Raw genomic sequence first — 25,435 nt, 5'->3', positions numbered from 1 at the left:
CTGCAATCTGGGTCCCGTCTGGAGCAGAAGTGTGGACTGGCTCGCTCTTTGCAAGAAGCATGGGGTCAGTGCCCAGATTGACTGGGTGGAAGTTGAAGATAATGTCCAGGAGGCTGGAATTGGATGGATACAAAGAGTCGCAGGGCTGGAGGTCTGAGAGGCAAGAAGCGCACAGGGCAAATTGGAGTCCATCTTTTCCTCCTCTGTTCCCACACTCACTGCAGAGTTGTCATATGCAACAATCACCGTGCCTCCAAGCGGAGTGAACATCTCCAAAGCAGCCCGTACCCAGGACAATGGGTGCAGCTGCCACTTCCTAGCTCCAACAACCCAACCTTGATTGTGTCTGTGTGAGGTTTGACTGTTTTCTCTGTCACCATGTGAGGGTTCCCTGGTGGGTTCCTGTTTCCTCTGATTTCTCAACGACATGCAGGTTAGTTTGCCGTGGAGAAATTGCCCCCAGTGTGTGGGAGAGTGATGGAATCTGCAGGGTCAGTGGGAGTAAAGGTGAGTGGGAGTAAAGTGAGAACGGCGTAGGATTGGTGTAAATGAATGCTCCAGGTTCAGTTAAGACTTGATGGGCCGAATGGCCTGTTCCCACATTAGGATGCAATAATATGAGGTCTCTTCATCAGTTCAATCAGCAAAGGAAAACAGCAACTCCCAGCAGGAGTGCAAAGGGTTAAGCTCCACTCCCGTTTCCCAGTTTCAGGCAAGGTTTATGTGCCAGTTAATTGCTGTTGACAAAGGCTGCACCACGCCCACTGCTACTGCTGCTGCCCTGCCGACAAGGGGAGGAGTGCAATTCATGGGGCAGGCTCTCAATCCTGGTGCAGCTCACAACCCCCCTCCACCCACACTCACAGGGAGGCACAAAATGGGAGCAGAGGGCATTTCTCCCTGGAATCTGTTCCACCATTCAGTAAGATCAGACAGTGGTCCTGTGCCCTGTAATTTGACTGAGTTACGAGCAAAGGAGATTGATACAGGCAGGGTGCGTCATCTTGTCTACATGGACTTTAGTGGAGTATTAGATAAGGTTCAACATGGTAGACGAGTCCAGAATGTCAACGTTAATTGAATTCAAGATTGGTGTGGTGATAGGTGGCAGAAGATGAGGATGGAAGGATAATTTTTCAATTGGAAGTCCATGGCTGGTGTCATGCCACAGGGATCAGGGCTGGGATCCATGGCATGTGATACAAATGTGAATGGACTGATACAAGTTCAAGGATGGTATGAACATTGTGGTGTTGTGGATAGCAAGGATACACCAGCAAGTAGATCAATTGGAAAGTTGGGCAGAGTACTGGCAGGTGTTCAATCCTGACAATTGCTATATATTGTGAAGTCAAATATGAATAAGGCATATATGTAAATAGTTGGGCAGTAAGTAATTTGAGGGGTTCAAGTCAATTGTTCCCTGGAGTGTTTTCAGACTCCAAAAACGTACAGGTTTGTAGGTTAATTGGCTTGGTGTAATTGTAAATTGTCCCTCGTGCGTAGGATAGTGTTAGTGTGAAGGCATCACTGGTCGGCGCCTGTTTTCGTGCTATATCTCTAAACTAAACGAAAAGCATACAGCAGTTCTGATCAAGGTGAAAGGATGGAATATTAAAGGGGATCTGAAGGGCAAGTCTTGTTTACACATAGCGGTTGTATCTGGAACTTACTGCCAGAGGTGGTGGTGGAATCAAATACAAGCATTACATTTAAACAGGCAGTGGATAAGGTCCTAATGCAGGAAAATGGGATTCGTGTGGATGGCTGGCATGGACGCAATGAGCTGAAGGGCCTGTTTCTGTGCTGTAGCACTCTGGCTCTTGAACACTTACCAGCACAACCCCCCCTCCCTCCCAACTCTCCATTATGCCGAACAGCCACCCATTCCAGCCTCAAATACCTCGCCTCTCACCCTTCTATTGAAGAGAACTTCAAACCTTACTATCAAGACTGGGCCTCGCCTCCAACTGAGTCCTGTCACCTGCAGTTCCTGTGCACTCCAAGGACAGTCAGCTGACCATACTTGCCCCCACAGGGAACCCCCTCTCACTTGGATCTTTCAACTACAAGGCATGCACAGAGCCTCTTTCAGCTACTAGGCATAAACAGCCACACACACAACCTGCCAGCAAGGTCTCACCAGGGCTTCGTACAAAATCACAGACCCTCCTCTATGTGCCCAAACACAAATGGCCACAAAGGGCAGTTCTTCCCCTGCCTTCACCTGTGTTTGCTGTCATTTCTGGCAGCTCCCCAAATCCCACTTCCTTGGTACTTTAGAGAGAGATTTTTTTCAGACACCGAGATATTATTGATGGAATGAGGATGTATTTATTTACTTACAGGAGATTAAGATTTCCGGCATGGCCAGCACTTATTGCCTGCCCTAGTTTCCCCATGGGAAAAGTTGCTGCAGAGCAGCATCGCTTGAACAGCTGCAGGCTGTCTGGAGATGATGTTCCAGGATTTAGACCGAATGGCAATGAAGGACGGTCATATCTCAAAGTCAGGATGGTGTATGACTGAGAGGGGAATCTGCAGGGAAAGTAGTCATTGTTGCTGGCAGTGGAGAGGGGGGAGTGTTTCAGGAGGAGAATTGGGAGCAATCAAATGTCCTGGACAATGGCAAGCTTCTTTACTTTAGTTTACAGATACAGTGCAGAAACGGGCCCTTCGGCCCACCGATTCCACGCCTACCAGCAATCACACATATACTTGTTCTGTGTTATCTCATTTTTGCATCCTACATACTCGGGGCAATTTACAGAAGCCAATTAACCTACCAATCTGCATGTCTTTGGAATGTGGGAGGAAACCGGAGCACCTGGAGAAAACCTAAGCGGTCATGGGGAGAACGTATCATCTCTGTACAGACAGCACCCGGAGTTATGATCGAACCCAGGTCTCTAGCGCTGTAAGGCAGCAGCTCTACCTCTTGAGAGTTATTAATGTAGCAACCACCCATCCAAGTGAAGAGTTCTGTCACACTTGTGACTTACAGATGGTGAAAAGACCTCAAGGTGTCGGGGGAAGAGTCATTTAACCACAGATCCCTTGCCGCTGACCTGCTTGTGTAGGCATGATGTTTATGGGGCTTGGATCTTGTTATTGGTGACTCACATGGTGTGGAATGTGGGGAAGAGTCAGCAATGTCATGCTATTGAAAGGTAGCCAGTTAGACTTGTTTGAGATGGCAATTGCAAAGAACAAAAAAAAACAGGACCCATAATAGCCCATTTCATCCCTTACACCTGCCCCGCCATTCACTAACATTACAACTGGTGCTGATCCATTCTAGGACTCATAATCTCTTTACCACTCTCCTCATTAATTTACTCCCCTGTGGTTTAAATACCTGACAGTTCCACCTTAAAGACATTCAGTGCTATGTCTCCACACCTCTGGCTAAAGTGGGCTATCACTTATCTGGTTGTAGACAGCAGGAGAAACATTGTACACATTGGTCACAGACTGACAAGTTACAAGTAATACTCGTGCTACAAAGATTCCAGGCGAGAGGCTTGTAACCATTTGAACTCTCCGTCCTGGCTCTCCTTGGCTGGAGTCTACAGGGCATCGTAACCCTGGGATGTTGGCAATGGGAGACTTGATAATTGATGGTGATAATGATGCCATTGAATGTCAAGGATCGGTGGTTGGACTCTGTCTCGATGTGAACAGTCAATGGCCGGCACTTTGTACATTTAACAGCAGTAGCCACAGTCATTGATGAGGCTGCAGACGACCGTCCCGGGGCCCCGGTGGCCGAGCCGCCACAACCAACCACCACCCGCCTTTGTGTGATGTGACCGCAGTCCTCCCTCACTGACCGCACCTGTCCCAGGGATCCTCAACACCGCACTCGGCTGCATGATGCCGGCCGACAGCCCAGCCCGACCCGACCCCGCCCCGGGCACCTGTCCAACACTGTCCCCGGGATCCAGGGCCCATCCGCGGGACCCCGTCACACCCCACGCCCGGGGCAGCCCGACCCCACCCCCGGGAACACGGTCTCCATCCCCGGACACTGTCGCTCCCCATCCCCGAACCCCGGTTCACAGACTCGGCGCCTCGGCGGGCGGGCGGGCGATCAGAACCGAGCCACCGTCTCTCGCGATCAGACGCCGCGTGTACCTGCCGAGTGCAGCGTGTAAGGGCCGGGTGGAGCCCGGGGTCGAGGTGGAGCCGCTGCCTCCGCTGCCGCCGCCGCCGCTGATCTCTGTTTGTTTTCTTTGCGGACCCTTTAAATTCAAGATGGCGGCCGGCCGGCTCCCAGGCGGCACCGCGGCCCCACTGACGTCACCGCGACGCCCCTTAGTGGGCGGGACGGAAGTGACATCAGAGGGGCTGCTGCTCAAAGATACTTTGCTGCTGGTCAGGTCAGTGAGAAACCCCATCTCATCCCCCCCTCCCTCACCTCCCTCCTCCCCCTCACCCCCCCTCCCCCCTGCACCCTCCCCCTCACCTCACCCCCCCTCCCTCCATTATAAAGGACATTTCCCACCCCGGACACTCCCTGTTTGAACTGTTACCGTCAGGCAGACGGTACAGATCTACAAGGACAAGGACAAACAGACTTAAAAACAGTTTTTACCCCACTGCTATAAAGGCACTAAATGTAGCCGCCAAGGAACGCAGGGGCGATACATACATACATGAAATCGACAGAAGGATGTAGGGCTGGGTGTTTATGCGTGCTATTTTTATGATATTTATTTTAGTTGTTTATCTTTTTAAATATTTTACTTTGTATGTATCGTTAGCTTTTAGAAATGTTTGAATGGTGCACTGACTGGCTGACATTTTACAATTTCGTTGTACATGGTTCATGTTACAATGACAATAAAGAAACTATTCTATTCTATTCTATTCTATCCTCCCCCCTGCACCCGCCCCCCGCCCCCCTCCCCTCCCCTCCATCCTCCCCCCCCCCTCCATCCTCCCCCCCCCTCACACACCAATCTCACTCCCATCCCACACTGGCTCCACATCACCCATCTCCCGACAGCCGCAGCCACCACCCCGTGCTGAATGTCCCTAATTAATCAATTCCCCTCCAAATGAGAGTAATTTAAAGGAGTTGATGGAACGTTTTTTTTAACGTTTTTTTGTTTCCTCTGGGTATGTGAGTACTCAGGAAAATAACAATAAAGATATACAATACAATACAATACAAGGGACGGTTCTGATGAGAAGAGGGATACTGTTCCACAGTCTAGGTGCTGCAACCCCAAAAGCGCGGTCGCCCCTGAGCTTATACCTGGACCGCAGGATAGTCAGTAACCCTGAGGGACCTGAAGGTAGCAAAACAGAATAGTGAAAACTATAGGCTGGTTAGTCTGACTTCAGTGGTTTGTAAGATTTTAGGGTCCATTATAAAGGATGAGGTTATGGAGTATTTAGAAGTTCATGATAAAATAGGCCAAAGTCAGCAAGGTTTTGTGGGGAGGTCTTGCTTGACAAATTGCTGGAATTCTTTGAAGAAGTAAATAGCAGGACAGACAAATGAGAGTCAGTGGATGTTGTTTACCTAGATTCAACTAGGTTTACCTAGTTCAACGAAATAATCCTCCCTGACTGATGGCCACAATTAAAACATTAGTAAGTCATGAGGGCTATTTTAACAAAATAATGTACATTTTGAAGTATATCCAATTGCTGAGAGAATGGAACGGCTGGGCTTGTACACTCTGGAATTTAGAAGGATGAGAGGGAATTTTATTGAAACATATAAGATTGTTAAGGGTTTGGACACGCTAGAGGCAGGAAACATGTTCCCGATGTTGGGGGAGTCCAGAACCAGGGGCCACAGTTAAAGAATAAGGGGTAAGCCATTTAGAACGGAGAAGAGGAAACACTTTTTCTCACAGAGAGTTGTGAGTCTGTGGAATTCTCTGCCACAGAGGGCGGTGGAGGCTGGTTCACTGGATACTTTCAAGAGAGAGCTAGATAGGGCTCTTAAAGATAGCGGAGTCTGGGGATTTGGGAAGAAGGCAGGAACGGGGTACTGATTGGGGATGATCAGCCATGATCACAGTGAATGGCGGTGCTGGCTCGAAGGGCAGAATGGCCTACTCCTGCACCTATTGTCTATTGAAGTTTCTTGGATGCGGCCTTATTAGATTACAGCTAACTTAATGCGGCATTCCAACCTGAAAAGGTTCCCCACCCCTGGCATCGACTATTTTCTAAATGGGGAGAGAATCCATAAATCGGAGGTGCAATGGAACTTGGGAGTGCTGGTGCAGGATTCACAAAAAATCAATAAACAAGTCGAATCGGTAGTAAGAAAGGCAAACGCAATGCTAGCATTTATTTCAAGAGGCTTTATAAGGCTCACATTTGGAGTATTATAAGCAATTTTGGGCACCATGTCTGATGAAGGATGTGCTGGCTCTGGAGATGGTCCAGAGGAGGTTTACGAGAATGATCCCAGGAATGAGTTAACATATGATGAGCATTTGATGGCACTGGGCCTGCACTCACTGGAATATAGAAGGATGAGGGGGACTTCATTAAAACATACCGAATAGTGAAAGACCTAGATCGAGTGGATGTGGAGAGGATGTTTCGACAAGAGTCTAAGACTAGAGGTCATAGCCTCAGAATTATAGGACATTCCTTCAGGGAGATGAGGAGGAATTTCTTTAGTCAGAAGGTGGTGAATCTGTGGAATTATTTGCCACAGAAGGATGTGAAGGCCAAGTCAATGGATATTTTTAAGGTAGAGATATATAGATTCTACATTAGTACGGGTGTCAGGAGTTATGGGGAGAAGGCAGGAGAATGGGGTTAGGAAGGAGAGATAGATCAGCCATGATTGAATGGCGGAGTAGACAATGGGCCGAATTAACTAATTCTGCTCCTATCACATGAGCTTATGGGTAGAACTGTTGAACCTGTAGGTAATGAATGGTTTTCACTCAGGCTTTTGTACTTTCCCAATAATATCAGTGAGATGAGAATCAGGGTGATGTGGGTCTTTGATGATATTAGTTGCCACCTTGAGGCAACGTTCCCAAGATTCCTTGATTTCCAACAGATGGTGGACAAGGGAGAACCCGTGATGGACCAGGCAATGTCTGCCACTTTCTGCATCCTCCTTTGTTCTTCAGTGCTCGAATTTTCACATCCTCTTGGTTTTAATGTACAGACACTATCTGATCTGTGTAAGGGTTATGTTCCGTGAGCTCTCATGTAAGTCAGATTTTATGTAAGCCGGTACCATTCCTTTCGGTTGCCTGGTAGTGTGCCGTGTACATAATAATTGGGATGGGATTAATATGAATAAATCTCAGGGCTTGGACTGCTCACTGTCGATCCATGGCAATTCTTGATTTCTTGATCCGTGGCAATTCCCGTTCCGTCCAATGATGTTGCCATCCTACTGCCTGTGAGTGGATGAATCCCAGTCATTTGTCCAAACATTCACGGCGTGTGGATGGACCCTGATTCTGGGCTGGTGACATGGTGAGTGATTGGATGGACCCTGATTCTGGGCTGGTGACATGGTGAGTGGGTGGATGAACCCTGACACTGGTCAGTACATGTCTGAGTTTAATCGGATTCAGAGGGAATGGACCCGTGTGAGCCTGTGAGCCCTCTAGTGGACGATTGTGGAGTTGCAGGACTGTTGAACTCAACCGGCTCATCACACGGCTCATCACTTGTTCAGTTGTTGCTTTTCCAGCAGGTCCCACCAGAGGCTAAATTGCAAGTCGCGTTTCGTAAGTGGTGGAAGAGGAAAGAGAGTTTGGAAATGCTTTTGAGTTTAAAGTACTATCGTTTTTTCTTCTTTGGAGTTTGTAATTTTTAGTCTGCAGTGAGCACAGGATGGGAAAGACACCAAGATTCGCAGATGTTTCTCTGTCTCCCCTGTTGTCAGTCAGGGTAAGGTGTGCCCGTGTGCAGTCTGTCCCTCAGTGATGGCACCCTCTATAATCTGCCCCCTCAGCACGCTGTGAGTGTTTGCATGTCGAGCAAGTGTTCTTTAGGTTAGTTTAGTGATACAGCTGGAAACATAAACTGGAAACGTAAATTGATTGCACTAGGGGACGGAGCACCAATTTATTTATGTCAGAACAAGTTTATGTACGTGGCCTATTGTGTAAGTCAGGGAATGTCTGCATGTATAAAAGCTTTGGGATTCTTTTCAATCTGACTTGCCAAACTTGTATTTGATGGTAGGCTGTTCTGGAAGGTTAGATCACATAGAGAATAGCTGACAGTATAGAGAATTGGCTTGGTAAAAGGAAGCAGAGGGTGATGGTGGAAGGTTGTTTGGAACTGAAGGCCTGTGACTGGTGGTGTCTCAGGTGTCAGTACTGAGTCCATTGCTGTTTGTGGTTTATATCAACACCACAGACTCAGGAACAGTATTGTCCCTTCTCTTATCAGGCTTCTGAATGGTCCTTCAATAAGCTATGGTACTGTCCGATTCGCCACTACCCGATTGAAGATATTGGACTCTATTCTGCACTCTATATCGTCCCTTTTTCTCTACCTATTGTACTTGCACGTGAGTTCAGCTTGATTGTATTTAGGAACAGTATTCCTAGGTTCCACCAAGGTGCAATACAGAACGCGATAGGAGATCCTATTTCCCTGTGGCTATCAAACTGTACAACCCTTCTGTCGTGGGGTAGACTGACTCTCCCTCCCCCCCCCTCCCCCCTTTCCCCCCCTCCCTCCCCCCTTCCATCCAATCTTTGCACATCCCCAATCCTTTCCACTCGTCACTTTAATTTCATGTTTCATGTATCTTGTGTTTTCTGATTGTTGGCAGACCAATTTTCTCCTGTGGTAAATAAAGTTCTATCGTATCGTATTTTAATTGGAAAACTTGAAAAACAAAGCTAGTAATTTGGCACTAGTGACAATAATAAACATAAAGTGCTGGAGGAACTCACCTGCAGAGGCAGCCTTTATGTAGGACTAGACTAAGTGGGTCCCAGCTTCACACTGGAGGGCTGGTCCCCCAACGCAATCAGCGTGACCTCTGAACTTACCGGAAATTACGCAATCAGCGCGACCTGTCCACTAAGCGGAAGTCACGAAATGAGTGGGACTTGGACTAAACACAGTCGGACCTAATAAAGCATTTATTCCTTCCAAACACAATCGGACCTAATAAAGCATTTATTCCTTCCAAACACAGTCGGACCTAATAAAGCATCAGTCTGAAGAAGGGTTTCGGCCCAAAATGTTGCCTATTTCCTTCGCTCCATAGATGCTGCTGCACCCGCTGAGTTTCTCCAGCACTTTTGTCTACCTTCGATTTAAAGCATCTGCAGTTCCTTCTTAAACACTAATAAAGCATTTATTCCTTCCAAACACAGTCGGACCTAATAAAGCATTTATTCCTTCCAAACACAGTCGGACCTAATAAAGCATTTATTCCTTCCAAACACAGTCGGACCTAATAAAGTATTGCAATTTCAAGCACAGGCAGAGCAGCAGGCCAAACAACTCATGGCATTGTCATTAAGGGCTAACAAATCATTTATTACAAGTACATTTCAGACTCACAGTTCAGTTGACTCAGCTTAGAATGACAGCCGTGGCCTCTCCCTCGCGATCTTGCTGAGTGACTGACTCACGTCCAGGCATTCGGGGTTTTATAGTCCTGACCTCCCCCGGAAGGGGCGTTACCTTCATCACGGTGATTGGCAGGCGAGAGGACCAATCAGCTGAACTCAAGGTTTTTTAAATACTCATAACTTATTTATTTTTCATCGATGGGAAAAATCCTCGGGGCTGCCTCAGCGGAGGAGGAGGACTGGGTAAGATGGCCAAAAATCACAGCGATATAGGGGAGAGTTTTTTCTAAAATCAATATACAGCACAGACAGGAAGTGGTCAAGATGAGACTTAATTATATAGATATGGACAGATAACACTTTGGGTTGCGACCCTTCTGAGTCCTATTTCCCTCCGCTACCTGACCCGCTGAGATCCTCCAGCACTTTGTGTTTTGCTGAATATTGCAGTACCTGCAGTTCCTTGCGTCCCCTCTTGCTGATGTTGTGCCTCTCCTGTCTCTCCGCAGGCCTGAGTTGCTGCTGACTCTCCTGCCGTCACCATGGTTCTAGCTGGGCTTGTGCGGGGACTGGCCGGCCTGGCTGTGTCTCCGGCGCCCTGCCTGGGCCTGGGCCTGGGGCGCCTGCCCAGGGCAGCACTCAGCTGGCTGGGGTCCCCGGCCCTGGCTGTCGCCTCCCTGCAGTCAGAGCGAGGGCTGCACGGCTCGGCCAGCCTGAGCAACAACAGATGCGACTGGAAGCAGCGCAGCAAGTACACCATCCGGCCTATCGGCATGAAGAAGACCGGCGGGCGGGACCACACCGGTACGTGGCACAGGGAGGCTGCAGCCATCAACGGGGGTGCAGACCCACCGCAGGACCCCTCTCACTGTGGTCAAACTAAATTCCCAACTCCCGGGTCCCTTCCCCTCGCCCCCACCTCCTCCTTCTTTCTCCTTCCTCAACCCTGTCCTTTCTCCTTCTTCCCCTCCCCCCCTCCCCTCCCTGGTCCCTTCCACCCTCTCCTTGGACCCCCCCCCTTCTTTCTCTGACCCTTCTCTTCCCTCTCCCCTATCTGGATCCCCCCCCCCCCCCCACAGTCCCCTAACCTCTCGTGGGTTGCTTCTTCCCCCCCCTCCTCTCACAGGTCCTTATCCCCCCCTCCTCTTTCCTGGGACCATCCGAGAGGGGTGTGGAAGAGTTGCCGCCAATGATGGAAATGGGTTTTAGGAACTAGGGGTTCTCTAAGGTCCGTGAGGCTGAGGTTGGGAAGGTAGGGGGGGGGGGGGTTATTTATGTGCAGTCATGCCCATGTAAGAGTACAAGAATGCATAACTTGTTTATTGTGTATTTATAATATCGTTTATGGTGTATTATATGTCATAGCTGCTTTCTTGCATATCTCTCTCTCTATCTGTGATTGGCTGCAGCCATCGTCTGCTTCGGTGAGGGAAGCAGGCCGATGATTGATCAAAAGGCCCCTCGGACACTGTGTCTGATTGGCCGCCGAGTGACCAGCGAATTATGTGATTGGACACAATGCCCTTGGAGACAGCGACTGATTGGACGGGAGGAAACTGATTTGTTGATTGGACGGGAATTTTAAGGGAAGCTGGTCGGTGATTGGACATAGAAACATAGAAAATAGGTGCAGGAGTAGGCCATTCGGCCCTTCGAGCCTGCACCGCCATTCAATATCATGGCTGATCATCCAACTCAGTATCCTGTACCTGCCTTCTCTCCATACCCTCTGATCCCTTTAGCCACAAGGGCCACATATAACTCCCTCTTAAATATAGCCAATGAACTGGCCTCAACTACCTTCTGCGGGAGAGAATTCCACAGATTCACCACTCTCTGTGTGAAAAAAGTTTTCCTCATCTCGGTCCTAAAAGATTTCCCCTTTATCCTTAAACTGTGACCGCTTGTTCTGGACTTCCCCAACATCGGGAACAATCTTCCTGCATCTAGCTTGTCCAACCCCTTAAGAATTTTATAAGTTTCTATAAGATCCCCTCTCAATCTCCTAAATTCTAGAGAGTATAAACCAAGTCTATCCAGTCTTTCTTCATAAGACAGTCCTGACATCCCAGGAATCAGTCTGGTGAACCTTCTCTGCACTCCCTCTATGGCAATAATGTCCTTCCTCAGATTTGGAGACCAAAACTGTACGCAATACTCCAGGTGTGGTCTCACCAAGACCCTGCACAACTGTAGTAGAACCTCCCTGCTCCTATACTCAAATCCTTTTGCTATGAAAGCTAACATACCATTCGCTTTCTTCACTGCCTGCTGCACCTGCATGCCTACTTTCAATGACTGGTGTACCATGACACCCAGGTCTCGCTGCATCTCCCCTTTTCCTAGTCGGCCACCATTTAGATAATAGTCTGCTTTCCTGTTTTTGCCACCAAAATGGATAACCTCACATTTATCCACATTATACTGCATCTGCCAAACATTTGCCCACTCACCCAGCCTATCCAAGTCACCTTGCAGTCTCCTAGCATCCTCCTCACAGCTAACACTGCCCCCCAGCTTAGTGTCATCCGCAAACTTGGAGATATTGCCTTCAATTCCCTCATCCAGATCATTAATATATATTGTAAATAGCTGGGGTCCCAGCACTGAGCCTTGCGGTACCCCACCAGTCACTGCCCGCCATTGTGAAAAGGACCCGTTTACTCCTACTCTTTGCTTCCTGTTTGCCAGCCAGTTCTCTATCCACATCAATACTGAACCCCCAATGCCGTGTGCTTTAAGTTTGTATACTAATCTCTTATGTGGGACCTTGTCGAAAGCCTTCTGGAAGTCCAGATACACCACATCCACTGGTTCTCCCCTATCCACGCTACTAGTTACATCCTCGAAAAATTCTATAAGATTCGTCAGACATGATTTACCCTTCATAAATCCATGCTGACATAACCCCCTTAGAGACAGCAGTTGATTGGCCGCCAAATAATCGGGCACAAAAAATTGAAAATAGGAAAACAATAAAATCGGAATTCCGATTTAAATAATATCATGCCTGATCTGCAGCAAAAATGCTAGTATCCGCTCTAGTATCTTTGATCTGCAGTTCCTTCCTATTGAAGAAGAACCCTGGCCCGAAACAACTCCTAATCCATTCCCTCCACAGATGCCGCCTAGCCCGCTGAGTTCCTGCAGCACTCTGTGTTTTTAACTCTTGAAATTGAAGTTAGACATAAAGCTGGAGTAACCCAGCGGGTCAGGCAGCGACTCTGGAGAGAAGACCCTTCTTCAGACTGAACAGAACTCTTGTCGGTGAGGGTACTTGTGATTGTCTGCAGAAGGGTCTCGACCCGAAATGCCACCCACTCCCCAGAGCCGCCGCCCGTCCCGCTGAGCCACCCCAGCACCCCTGTGTCCACCTTCAACTCCAGAGCCAAACAAAAAACACAGAGTGCTGGAGGAACTCAGCGGGCCAGGCGGCACCCGTAGAGGGAACGGACCAGGAGCCGCCACGGGCCAGGGTTCCCCCCACCCGTCCCCCCCAACAGGAAGGAACCGCAGATGCAGCCGTCCCCTCAAAACGCTAAATGATTCTGGGAATGCCGAGGCGAGAGGGTGAGAGAGAGGGAGTGAGAGAGCGAGAGAGATCCAAAGGGCAGATTCGGATCCCAACTACGCATCGCTGAGACCTCGCCAGAGGTTTCAAACCTACGGACCCCTCCAGTTCGAGCCACATGGACCAAGATACCACGTTGTAAACAAACACGTTCGCTACTTTGACTGGAAGTTCGCGTTCCGCCACAGTCCCGTCAGCGGTTTACAGCTGTTTGATATCTGCTTCAGGAAGGAGCAGGTGGTCTACGAGTTGAGCGTCCAGGAGGTGAACTCCGTTTATGGTGGAGAGACGCCAGGTCTGATGAGGGCCAAGTTCTTAGACAGTCATTATGGAATTGGGAAAAGTTCCAATGAGCTGGTGAAAGACGTGGACTGCCCTTACAGCCCTTACTGTGCCTTTCCTCCACACTCTCCATCTCATGGAGAGTGGAAACCAAAGATCTTATTGCGGAGCAAGATAGTCCACTCGACGAAAAAGCCATAGTAGGGTCATGGGTAATCTTCAGCACCATTTCCGTAACCGCCTTCCGTCTCTGCTCTAGTATCTTTGCTTTGGTCATGGCTTCTTCATGCACAAATCAGCTGCAGGTGATCATTTTGATCATTTTTCAGCTGCAGGTGATCATTTTGATATTCCTGCCTAGTCCTCCTTCTTAACTTTGAACATACAGAATATTGCCATTTGGAAGGATCTCCAGAACATCCTGCACCCACTCAAGCCATCCCCCCCCCCCCCCCCCCCCCCCCCCCCTTCGAGCCTGCAACCGCCATTCATATCATGGCTGATCATCCAACTCAGTATCCTGTACCTGCCTTCTCTCCATACCCCCGATCCCTTTAGCCACAAGGGCCCATATAACTCCCTCTTAAAGATAGCCAATGACTGGCCTCAACTACCTTCTGCGGGAGAGAATCCAGTTCAACACTTTTGGTGAGCCCCTGTTTGTAAACGTTGCTCCAACCCCTGGCCCGGCCCTCCCTGTATTATTCACCGCGTCTCCCCGGGAAGAGAGGAGTGGAGCCGGGGCTGCGTGCGTGAAGCACGGCGACTGGAGGGGCGGGAGCACTGCCCCGGGACCGTGAGGAAAGTACCCACCTCCCCCATCTCCATTCCCCCTCACAGCCCCTCCCCGTCTATCCCTTTCTTCCCCCTCCACCCCTCTACTCTCTCTCCACCCCTCTCTCCCCCCTCCACCTGGGGTAGATCTACCTGAGCCGAGAGTAGATTACTCTGGCACGGGGCCCCCTTAGGTGCGGGGCCCAATTGGTCCAATCGGTTTAAGGCCGGCCCTGCCCCCCCCCCCCCCCCCCCCCCCGACACGGACACGGAGTGATCGCCGGCCCCCCTTTTTTTTGTTAAACATCTATTTCCTTCGAGGGTTTTATTTTTAATTTCCCCCTTACCATTTCCGTACTTTTTCGATAGCTGCCATGACCCGTTTGATGTTATCCTTCGCCCTGCTCCTGGTCTCGGCCCGCACTGATCTGCCGGACATGCTGTGTGTGTGTTTGTTTGGCGGAATCTTAGGGGAGAAGCGCCGGCACCAAGAGCGAGCGAACGCGCGGACAGACGGACGAAAGCAACGATCATAGAGCGGAATATGTGACATTTTGGGTCGAGACCCTTCTTCAGACTGACAGTCAAGGGAAAGGGAAACGGGAGATATAGGCATATCTTCCATTCATTTGTCCTTAGTACCGTCTATATCTCTTGTTCCTCTTTCCCCTGACTCAGTCTGAAGAAGGGTCTCGACCCGAAATGTCATCTGTTCCGCTCCATCAACGTTGCTTTCGTCTGTCTGTCCGCTCGTTCGCTCGCCTTTGGATTAAGTAGCGCAGGATAAAGTTGCGAATTCACGCACAGGATGCAAACTGGAAACTGAAAAGTAGGGGAACGCCGCCCCCCCTGCGTACCCCCCCCCCACCCCCACATTTCCATCACTGGTTGCCGCACCACGGAGGTATATGGCTGGTTGTGACTAGGGCTATGGCTGGTTGGTGATCGATAGCTGCGACAGACAGAAGGTCTGTGGGGTGAATGTTGGTCGGGAGGGGGAACCTCTCCCTGTTGATGGTTTCCCCTGCCACCCACCACCATGCTGGTGATTGGGATGTATGTACCTCCCCCTGTTGATGGCTCCCAGAGGGTGCGGGTGTGCGGAGATGGGCTGATGGACGACTGAGCCGGCTCTGGCCGTGTGTTGCAGGGAGGGTGCGGGTGTGCGGCATCGGCGGCGGACACAAGCAGCGCTACCGCATGATCGACTTCCAGCGGCTGCGCTTCCAGCCCGGCGCCCAGGGGCAGGGCTTCGAGGAGAAGGTGCTGGAGGTTCGCTACGACCCCTGCAGGTTAGTCCGGCAATGGGTCGGAGGGGGCAGAGGCGGGACGAGCGGATTCGGTGTGGAGGCAGATGGGATAGGTGGGGTACGGGCTGGGAGAGGGAAGAGGGCGCAGGAGTGGGTGTGATGCATGTGAGTCTGGGGGGCGGGTACAGTGGGGAGGGGGCAGCGGGTCATGATCCTGACGACGTGGGGGGGGGGGGGCACACACTCATGACTGATGGGTGGGTTGGGACATGATGAAGGGGGTGGGTGTCAATGGGACGGTCTGGTTGGGTGGTGGGGGTAGGGACAGTGTTGAGGTGGGACAGACTTTGAGAGGAGGGAAAAACAGTGTTGCGGGGAGGTGACAGACTGCTGGGGGAGAGGGAGGTGACAAGGGGAGGTGAGGGTGGTGGGGCAACAGATTGTAGGGGCAGGTGGTGAGCGGTAGGGGTGGTGGGCTGTAGGGGGCAGAGGGGTGGAGGTTGGGCTGTGGGGGCAGGGATGAGCTGTAGGGGGCAGAGGGGTGGTCTGTAGGGGCGGGGGTGGTCTGTAGGGCTGGGGGGTTGTCAGTCAGGGCGGGGGGGTGGTCAGTCGGGGTGGGGGGTGGTCAGTCGGGGCGGGGGTGGTGGCAGTGGTTGCTGCCCCGGCTTCCCACCGGGTGAGGGACTGGATGGTGACGTGCAGTGTGTGGACAGGTCGGCGGACATCGCCCTGCTGGCCGGCGGGACCCGCAAGCGTTGGATCATTGCCACGGAGAACATGCAGACCGGCCAGGTGCTGAAGACCTCGGGCCACATCGGCAGAATGGCCGGTGAGTGTTCCCCCCCCCCCCCCCCCTCGGTCACAGGGGCACCTGGAGTGGGCTGGCCGGCTGGGCTTGTACCTGGTGAGGCCTAGTGGGCAACAGGAGCTGCAACAGGAGAGGCAAAGACCAGCCCTTGGTGGAGCTCGGAGGGGGGAGGGGGTGTACTAGCGAGAGGGGGAGGGGTGGAGAAGGTCACTGCTGGGGGGAGTTGGTCACAGCCCGACCGCTGTCTCAGAGCAGGTACGAGGGGAGAGTGACCTGGTATTGGGAGCGAGCTGGGGGAGAGTAGGGTTATCGTGCACAGGGAGGATGTGGGGAGGGAAGGGCTGGACACTCCTGTGGGGTGGGGAGGGAAAGTGTAGCTGGGTTGAGATTGGGTTGGCGGAGGAGAGGCTGGAGAGAGTGGTTGGGGTTGGTACGGTGGTGGGATGAGGGGGTTGACCGGATGCTGATGTTCCCGTAGTGTCGGCCCGGGAGGGGGATGCCCACCCACTGGGGGCGCTTCCCGTGGGAACGCTGGTCAACAGCCTGGAGGTGCAGCCGGGACGTGGAGCACAGTACATCCGAGCGGCAGGTCAGAATCCCTCACTGGACCCCCGCCTCACCGACCCGACACCACACCACCCCCACTGACTGGGCCAACCCCACCCGAGAAACCACCCCGCACCGACTTGACCACCCCCGGCCTCCGACCAAAATCCCTTAACACCCACCCCCCGCATCAGACCAGACCCCTTTGTCACTTATTCACCCGGTCCCCTTCCCCACCCTGCACTCTGGCCCCACACCCCACAGAACCTCAACCTCATCCCTGCCTCGCTCACCCACCCCCACCCCCACCTGAGTTCCACTGACAGCCTTTTTCTCTCTCTCTCTCTCTCTCTCTCTCTCTCTCTCTCTCTCTCTCTCTCTATCTCACAGGCACCTGTGGGCTGTTACTAAGGAAGGTGAATGGTACCGCCATTGTCCAGCTGCCCTCCAAGCGCCAGGTTCAGGTAAATCCTCCCCGAGCTCTCTCTCCTTCATCTATCCCCCTCTCACCCCTGCTCTCTCACGCTCCCCCTACTATTCTCTCCCCCTCACTCTCTCGCTCCTCCCTCCTCGCTCTCTCATGATCCCCCTCTTCCCCACTCTCTCACACGTTCCCTTCCCCCTGCTCTCTCTCCCTCCCCTGCTCTCACACTCCAACTCTCCCTCCCTCATCCCTACACTCTCATGCTCCCCCCTTTTCTCTCTCTTTCCCCCCCTCTCTCTCTCTTGTTCCCTCCCTCTCACTCCCTTGCTCTCCTCTCTCTCCCACTCTCTAACGCTCCCATCCCCTCCCCCCCCCCCCCCCCAACTCTCTTTCACTCCCCCTTGCCCCCCTTCTCATACCCTTTCCCTCTCCCCGTTAGGTGCTGGAGTCGTGCGTGGCCACGGTGGGCCGGGTCTCTAACGTTGGCCACAACAAGCGAGTGTTGGGGAAGGCGGGCTGCAACCGCTGGCTGGGCCGGCGGCCGAGCAGTGGCCTGTGGCAGCGGAAGGGGGGTTGGGCAGGGAGGAAGATCCGGCCCATCGCCTCCATGAAGAGCTACGTACAGCGACCCTCACGAGCCCCCGCCGGCTGAGAGGACACAAAATAAACAGCATCACAAGGAGGCCGTCTGACTCTGGGTTCCTGAGTGGGCTGGGAGTGGGGGGGAGGGGGGGGCTGGGCTGGCGTGAGGGGGGCGTGATCTGGGGGGGTGGGTGTGAGGGTCAGCTCAGGTGGCGTGTTGGGGCTGGCTCAGGGGTGGGGGTCCGGGCCATAGGGAGTGGGGGCTGGAGGGGGATGTGCAGGGGGTGGGGGTGAGAGGTGGAATCAGGGCTCTGTAGGATGGGCACAAAGTGCTAGAGTAACTCGGCAGGGCAGGCAGCATCCCTGGAGAAAAGGAATAGGTGAGGTTTAGGGTCGAGACGTTTCTTCCGACTAATAGTCAGGTACTCTTGATCTATTTGGTATATTGCTTCTTGTACACTAGAATGAGGCCAGCCTTGGGACTGCGCAGTTCTGGGGCAGGGTCTGACTTGCGAGCCTTGTTCTGAGGGTGTGTGAGACTAGATTGGGGGATGAAGTGGGGCCGGGACGGTGGGTAAGAATGGGGCAGTGGGCTAGGTCCAAGCCCAGCTGTGCAGGCTCCAGTTAATGGAAACGTTTGGAGCTCACAGTGACAGCTTCCACCAATTCACACTACAGCTTGGGCAGCGGGCAAGGAATCAGAGCCTGGCTGCCCTCCCCCTTTCCCCCACCCAACCCTTCATCCATAATGCTTCCTTACTGCCACCTCCCCACCAGCCTCTCCCAGTCCCCGTACCAGTCACCCGGAATCGCACACACACAGGGAACAGGTCAAATACTTTACTAAAATGCCTGTATACTACATTCACCACCCCACCCTCAATCAATCATCTTTGTCACCTCCTCAAAATGCAGTTGTACAGGGTCTTGGTGAGACCACACCTGGAGTATTGCGTACAGTTTTGGTCTCATAATCTGAGAAAAGACATTCTTGCCATAGAGGGAGTACAGAGAAGGTTCACCAGACTGATCCCTGGGATGTCATGACTTTCATATGAAGAAAGACTGGATAGACTCGGTGTGTACACGCTAGAATTTAGAAGATTGAGGGGGGATCTTATAGAAACTTACAAAATTCTTAAGGGGTTGGACAGGCTAGATGCAGGAAGATTGTTCCCGATGTTGGGGAAGTCCAGAACATGGGGTCACAGTTTAAGGATAAGGGGGAAATCTTTTAGGACCGAGATGAGAAAAACATTTTTCACACAGAGAGTGATGAATCTCTGGAATTCTCTGCCACAGAAGGTAGTTGAGGCCAGTTCATTGGCTATATTTAAGAGGGAGTTAGATGTGGCCCTTGTGGCTAAATGGATCAGGGGGTATGGAGAGAAGGCAGGTACAGGATACTGAGTTGGATGATCAGCCATGATCATATTGAATGGTGGTGCAGGCTCGAAGGGCCGAATGGCCTACTCCTGCACCTAATTTCTATGTTTCTAAATACTTTGATCAAGTTAATAAGACGTGACCTACCACATACAATGACATGCCGACTGTCCCTAACTGGCCCATTCCCTTCCAAATGGGAGTAAATCCTATCCTAAGGAATCCTCTCCAATAGCTTCCCGACCGCTGTAATGAGGCTCACTGGCCTAAAATTCCCTGGATTCTCTCAACCTATGTAGTTTCGGTTGCCCAACTAGTGGAAGGATGCCATTAAGTCAGAAAGGGTGTGAAAGAGATTCACCAGGATGCTACCTGTGTTTGCAGGCTTAAATTATAGGGAGAGGCTGGTTCTCTTCTTTGGAGCCTAGGAGACTAAGGTGCATCCTTATTCACATGTACAAGATGATGAGGGGCATGGATAAAGTCAATGCTCACTGTCATTTTCCGATGTTGAAAATTCTAAAACTAGAGGGACAACTTTTGGTGCAACTCCTTCCAATAGATTTTTTCACACGGAACATATTCCCTCCCATTTTGACGAAAACATCACTCAAAACTGGTCACTGATTTCATGCACTTCCCTAATAGGACCAGCCTGCACAGTGGAACAGGGTATAAGAACAGGGTTACAGCCAACAGTTGGCTCAAATAATTTAACTAAGAATGCATAGTAATAGTCAAAATGGTCTCCTAATGAAAGTCATAGTCCTGGAGCTGTACAGATGGAAACAGGCCATCTAGTCCACCTTATTCATACTGGCCTTGTTCCATTTGTCTGCATTTGGTCCACATCCTACCCACATATCTATTGAAATGTCTTTTAAAATCCATAATTGTATCCGATTCTAAAGCTTCCTCTGAAAGTTCATTCCACATACACACTACCCTCCGAGTACGTATTATACCAACATCTGGATTGTGGAGAATCGGGAGGACTGGAAAACCGCAAGGCTATCATCCCTCCTGAAGATAGGGAGAGAACCACTGGCTGGTATTCTGACATTGGAATAACGCTGCTCAGCGGACATAGAAAATGATCAGACAATTGAGCAGAGTGAGAATGATTTCATCAAAGTGAAACTCCGTTTGAAAAATTTGTCGGAGTTCTTTGTGGACGAAACAAACAGGGTTGATAAAAGAGGAATCAGTAGATGTAGTGACCGATTTTCAATTAGTTGCAGTTGTATAAAACATAACTACTTTGCGTTGGAACACCAAATTAGACTGCAGCAGGTAGCTTTCTTTTTGATACACTTTGAAATAACTTTTCAGGAAAAGGTTTTACAATAAAATAAAAGTTTACAATCAATTCAGGAGCATTAAATACAAGAAAGTTTTCTACAAGTTCTTCCAAAGTTTCTTTTAGTTAGTGGCAGTTGAATGAAACGTAGCTATGAATTGGAAACACCAAATTGAACTTTACAGCGTAGATTTATTTTTGATGCACTTTGCAATAACCTTTCAGGGTAATGTTTTGCAATCAATAGACATTTCTTTTTTTTAAATCAAAATCTTTTTATTTAGTTTTCAAGACCGGGTAATGTTTTGCAATCAATAGACATTTCTAATCGATTCAGGTACATGACATCCAAAGAGTGGTGGTTTACATCAAGTTATTTCAAAATTATTTTTAGTTTGTGGCAGTGAAACGAAACAACTACTCTGTAATGGAAACTCCTAATTAGACTGCAGCAAGTAGGTCTTTTCAGGATATGATTTTACGATCAAATAAACGTTTCCAAATCAATTCAGGAATATTACATATGTAAAGTGGTTTACAACAAGGTATTTTGAAATTATTTTTACTTAGTGGCAGTTGTTTGGAAAATTAAATATTCTGCACTGGATACCCCAGATTTCTTCTCAAGCTTCCCGTAGTGTCCTTGAATATATCTCTTCAGACCTGTGAGATTTATCTACCTTCATATGCCTTAGGACGTTCAGCACCTCCTCGACCATAAAACTGACTGTACTTGGGACAACTAAGGGACGCGTTTTGAGAACAGTCAGTTTGATGGTCGAGGAGGTGCTGAACATCCTAAGGCATATGAAGGTAGATAAATCTCGCAGGCCAGATTGGATATTTGAAGACAGTGTGGAAACCTGGGCTGAATGGCCTAATTCTGCTTCATGTTATGAACATGAAGATACGTTCAAGACAGGTGCCTTTGGAAAAGTATCAACCTGCTTCTCTGTGGGTGAGGGGCGAGGGGGTTGGGATAGGACTGGTGGAGGGGAGGGGGGGCAGGTAGAGTATAGGAGAGAGGAAATATTGTTCAAAGAAACTTGTAGAAAGGGGATGAGAGGAACAGTGTACTTTCCCTTTAATTTTCATTTGATTCAATCTCTACTGGCAAGAGCCGATTTGTGAATGTAGATTCATGTGTGCATGAAGCACACAATTTTAAATTTAATATTGGATTTTTTTTGGCAATTTCATCCGACCGTCCAGTGGAGCCTCACTCCAGCTGGAAGCAGCGTGTTGCAGTGTTGAAGCTAAACCTTTTCAATTAAGCCAGCCTGAATTAATCACTTTCTTTTAAATGCCAATAAAATCCCAGCTTGCTGCAGGATCTTTTCGAGAGAGAGAGAGAGAGAAATAACCACCGAGTCTATAAGTAGAGTTAGCTGTTCAGCACACAACCAACCCACAGCACTGCAGAATGAACAGCACCTATATTCCATTCAATCCTCAAATTTTCATTAAAGGGGATATTTATTTGGCAAGATAATCCATTTGTGGGTCAGCCCTGCAGATGGAAGCAGCCTTCTGCTGAGGTATGAGACGGTTTTTAACCTTGTTTCCAAAGGGGAGGAAACAAAAATCTTTCTCTGTATGCAGTATAAGCATTTACGTCTGTCTGTGTGTCTGCACGTGGACTTAAAGCTGCAACTTAGCTTTCACAAATAAAACGAATGGTTTGTGATTCAAATAATCCAGTGAGATACAACAGCTCTCTGTGTTGGAAGAGAGCTATGGCAAAAAATAAAATGTGAATAACAGAGAAATAAATCATCGGCAGAGAGGGGGGAGAGAAATGAAAGCAACATAACTTTGTCACTGTTATCTGACATGGAATCTGTTTGGTGAAGCTGGCCTTCAGTCAAAAGATTCACAGCGACTGAACATTTGGTGGTTTGGAAATTTGCAAGTCTTAAGGGCTTTGAAAACTGTCAGTGCTGCACCTTTGCAAGAAGTGACGTATGTGTGTGTGACATGGTATAAGTGAAATATTAGTATTGTTACATCGTACCTCCATCAAAGTAAAACAGAATCCCTCGATATTTAATTCAATCTGATGATTGCCCGGATGAAATATACTGCAGCAGTCTTTTACTCGGTAATTCAGGGGCACAGCCTTGCATTGGAACTGAGCATTGGAGAAAATAATTCAGATTTACTGAGTTAGAATTTCTATCTGGTGTCGAGCATGTCCCACTGTCAACGTCTGACTGGTGATTCTGGTGGCAGTGTACGAAAGAACCCTAACCTGGCAACGTATCAATCTGTAGCACGGAACCGACATGTGAAGCAGGCAAATTCATCATCTTTGCAGTCAACATTGTATCGGGAAACAATCTCCGAATAGGAGTCGGGCAATGTTACGGGAATAGGGAGGTTGCACGGCAGTCAAGGTCACAACCCGTGACCCGTACTGTTGCCACGCAACGCCTTCTGGAGTACAAGCGGTGAACTACAGGTAAACACTTACAGTGCAGTAGGCCTATCTTCTGTCCCAGCATCCGTTCAATTGTCGCGGTATGTTTCCAATCTAGCAAAAAAATGGGTTTGCTCAGATTGTAGGCTCCTCCCAAAATCAAAAAGAAAAGTTCCCAAAAAGAAATTAACTGCAAGTGTTGTGCTGAACATGTTTCTCATAAATACCAAATCTAGCATTTGTATACCACGTTAGCCTTGCACTGCATTAAACTACATATTAAGACATTTTATGGTCATTTTAACACAACAGTCTATTTTTCAAATTTAATTTTAATGTTAAAGATTTTGAAGTGCACTTTAACTTCTGTGTTTGTTATTCAATGATTTAACAATTATTTGCAATTTCATCCATAATAAATGCTGATGAGCCAAGTAACTTTTTTGAAAGTTTTTATTGTTCGGATATGCCCCATACGAAAACACAGCTATCTGCACCTACTATGCGACTATCGATTCATTTAAGTTGAAAAGTGCACAACAGATCCTTGCAATTTTATTAATTTTGGGTACTTGGCTTTCAGAGTTGGTCATCATGTACTCCAGTGGTACAGTATGACTTAGAATTAGGTATTTTTGCCTGATATCACCAATCACACGCTCTACATGAATGCGTAAATGTGCTAATTCACGAGTTTTTTCCACATCCAGCGCAGATAGTTGTGTTTTTTCTCTTGTAAATGCAGGAATTTCTGCTTCACAATTGTAAAATCCGGCATCATCTTTTATGTCAAAACCGTGATCAGCTAAAATGACATCTCCAGGGAGTAGGTTGTCAAAAAAGTTAGATGAAAGTGTAATTGTTTTATCTGTGCCTCTGCCCCCCCCCCCACCCCCATGCCGCAGATAAAAATGAAATAGCACCATATGGTGTTATGTCCAATTAACAGCTAACAATTATGCATTCCACTTGAGAATCATGGGCAATTTTAAAATTTTACAGCCAGATTTATCACTTCTAAAACTTTTTAGATACCAATGGAACCAAGAAAAAACACAAAGAATGCCTTTCTGTTGATGAAATGCAGTGAGCAATCGCGATAATTCCCAATATTTTCAATGTTGATATCTGCACGGCCAATGCTCGCCAACCACTTTAGCTGTTGTTGTCCCTTCACCTCTCGCTTCTATCTACCATCATTTCTCCTCACTTTTGGGATTCTGAAGTCGGATAAATATTTCTCACGGTTACCCCTATTTCCACAATTTTTTACAGTGCAAAAATGGACCATAATGGCGTTTTTAACAGATAAGAAAGTACGTGTTTCGTGTGTTACTAGTGTATGCCGGAAGCTGCCTTGTACTCCAGAAGGATCGAGCTACTCCGTGCGTCACGCCTTTGACATTATGACCTTACGTGCAACCTCCCTACAGAGCTGATACAAGGTAGTTTTTAAAGAAAGAACTGCAGATGCTGGAAAAATCAAAGGTAGACAAAAATGCAGGAGAAATGCAGCGGGTGAGGCAACATCTATGGAGCGAAGGAATAGGCGACGTTTCGGGTTGAGACCCTTCTTCAGACCGCTGATTACACTGCCAGAGGCATTCGGGTCAGGTTTCCTAAAATGATGGAAGTCGGGTCAGGTTTCCTAAAATGGCGGATGTTCCACTCCATTGTGTACTACATGTCAGTCCATTGGATTTTGCAGGAGTGGACCATCTTGCTCCGCTCTATGATCTATGCTTCAGACTGATGTCCGGGGGGAGGGGGGGCAGGAAAAAGAAAGGAAGAGACGGAGACAGTAGGCTATGGGAGAGCTGGGAAGGGGAGGGGAAGGAGGGAGAAAGCAAGGACTACCTGAAAATGGAGCAGTCAATGTTCATACCGCTGGGGTGTAAACTACCCAAGCGAAGTATGAGGTATTGTTCCTCCAACCCCACCCACTCTATCCCAGTCAGAACCTTTCTCCCCGAGTAGAATTGCCAAAGACTAGAGGGCATAGCTTTTGAGAGGGGCAAAGTTTAAAGGAAATGTTTTGTTTAAATACATGGGAGTGGTGGGAGCCTGGAACATGCTGCCGGGAGTGGTTGTGGAGACAGATACAACAGTGGCATCCAAGAGACCTTTGGATATGGACCATGCGCAGGCTGAGAAGATGCATTTAGCTTGGCATTACGTTGGCGCAGCGGTAAAGTTGCTGCCTTACAGCGAATGCAGCGCCGGAGACCCGGGTTCGATCCCGACTACGGGTGCTGTCTGTACGGAGTTTATATGTTCTCCCCTTGACCTGTGTGGGCTTTCTCCAAGATCTTCGGGTCCCACACTACAAAGACGTACAGGTTTGTAGGTTAATTGGCTTGGTAAATGTAAAAATTTTCCCTAGTAGGTGTAGGATAGTGTTAATGTGCGGGTATCGCTGGTCGGCGCGGACCCGGTGGGCCGAAGGGCCTGTTTCTGCGCTGTATCTCTAAACTAAAACGACATCATGTTAATCATGGCCATAGTGGGCCGAAGGGCCATTTCTGTGCTGTACTCTTCGCAAAATGGAAAA

General features: G+C 49.3%; 2 protein-coding genes and 1 long non-coding RNA gene across 9 annotated transcripts in view; 2 read left to right on the top strand and 1 right to left on the bottom strand.

The window, feature by feature from the left end:
• The window catches only part of klc4 (kinesin light chain 4), a 31,001-nt gene extending 26,711 nt beyond the window's left edge, over window positions 1-4,290 (bottom strand). For 5 of the 7 annotated variants that reach the window (XM_033020729.1, XM_033020731.1, XM_033020733.1 and 2 more), the window contains exon 1: window positions 4,138-4,260. The gene's annotated coding sequence lies outside the window, so the exon portion shown is untranslated. Of the gene's footprint in view, window positions 1-4,137 lie in introns of all 7 variants that reach the window. The other 2 variants (XM_033020732.1, XM_033020730.1) reach the window with 2 other exon arrangements.
• Window positions 4,282-17,879, top strand: mrpl2 (mitochondrial ribosomal protein L2). Its single transcript, XM_033020736.1, has 7 exons — window positions 4,282-4,382; window positions 10,052-10,346; window positions 15,320-15,461; window positions 16,133-16,248; window positions 16,706-16,816; window positions 17,164-17,237; window positions 17,637-17,879. The coding sequence occupies exons 2-7, from the start codon at window positions 10,085-10,087 to the stop codon at window positions 17,847-17,849; spliced, it is 918 nt and encodes a 305-aa protein (XP_032876627.1). The 5' UTR covers window positions 4,282-4,382; window positions 10,052-10,084; the 3' UTR covers window positions 17,850-17,879.
• Window positions 17,880-19,168: 1,289 nt separating this feature from the next.
• Window positions 19,169-23,781, top strand: LOC116973071. The gene is made up of 2 exons (XR_004411994.1): window positions 19,169-21,608; window positions 23,229-23,781. It is a non-coding gene; the product is annotated as an uncharacterized LOC116973071 (long non-coding RNA).
• Window positions 23,782-25,435: the final 1,654 nt, after the last annotated feature.

This window comes from Amblyraja radiata, chromosome 5 (genome assembly GCF_010909765.2).
Source record: "Amblyraja radiata isolate CabotCenter1 chromosome 5, sAmbRad1.1.pri, whole genome shotgun sequence".
NCBI lineage: Eukaryota > Metazoa > Chordata > Chondrichthyes > Rajiformes > Rajidae > Amblyraja > Amblyraja radiata.
This window is presented reverse-complemented; position numbering and strand designations above follow the sequence as displayed.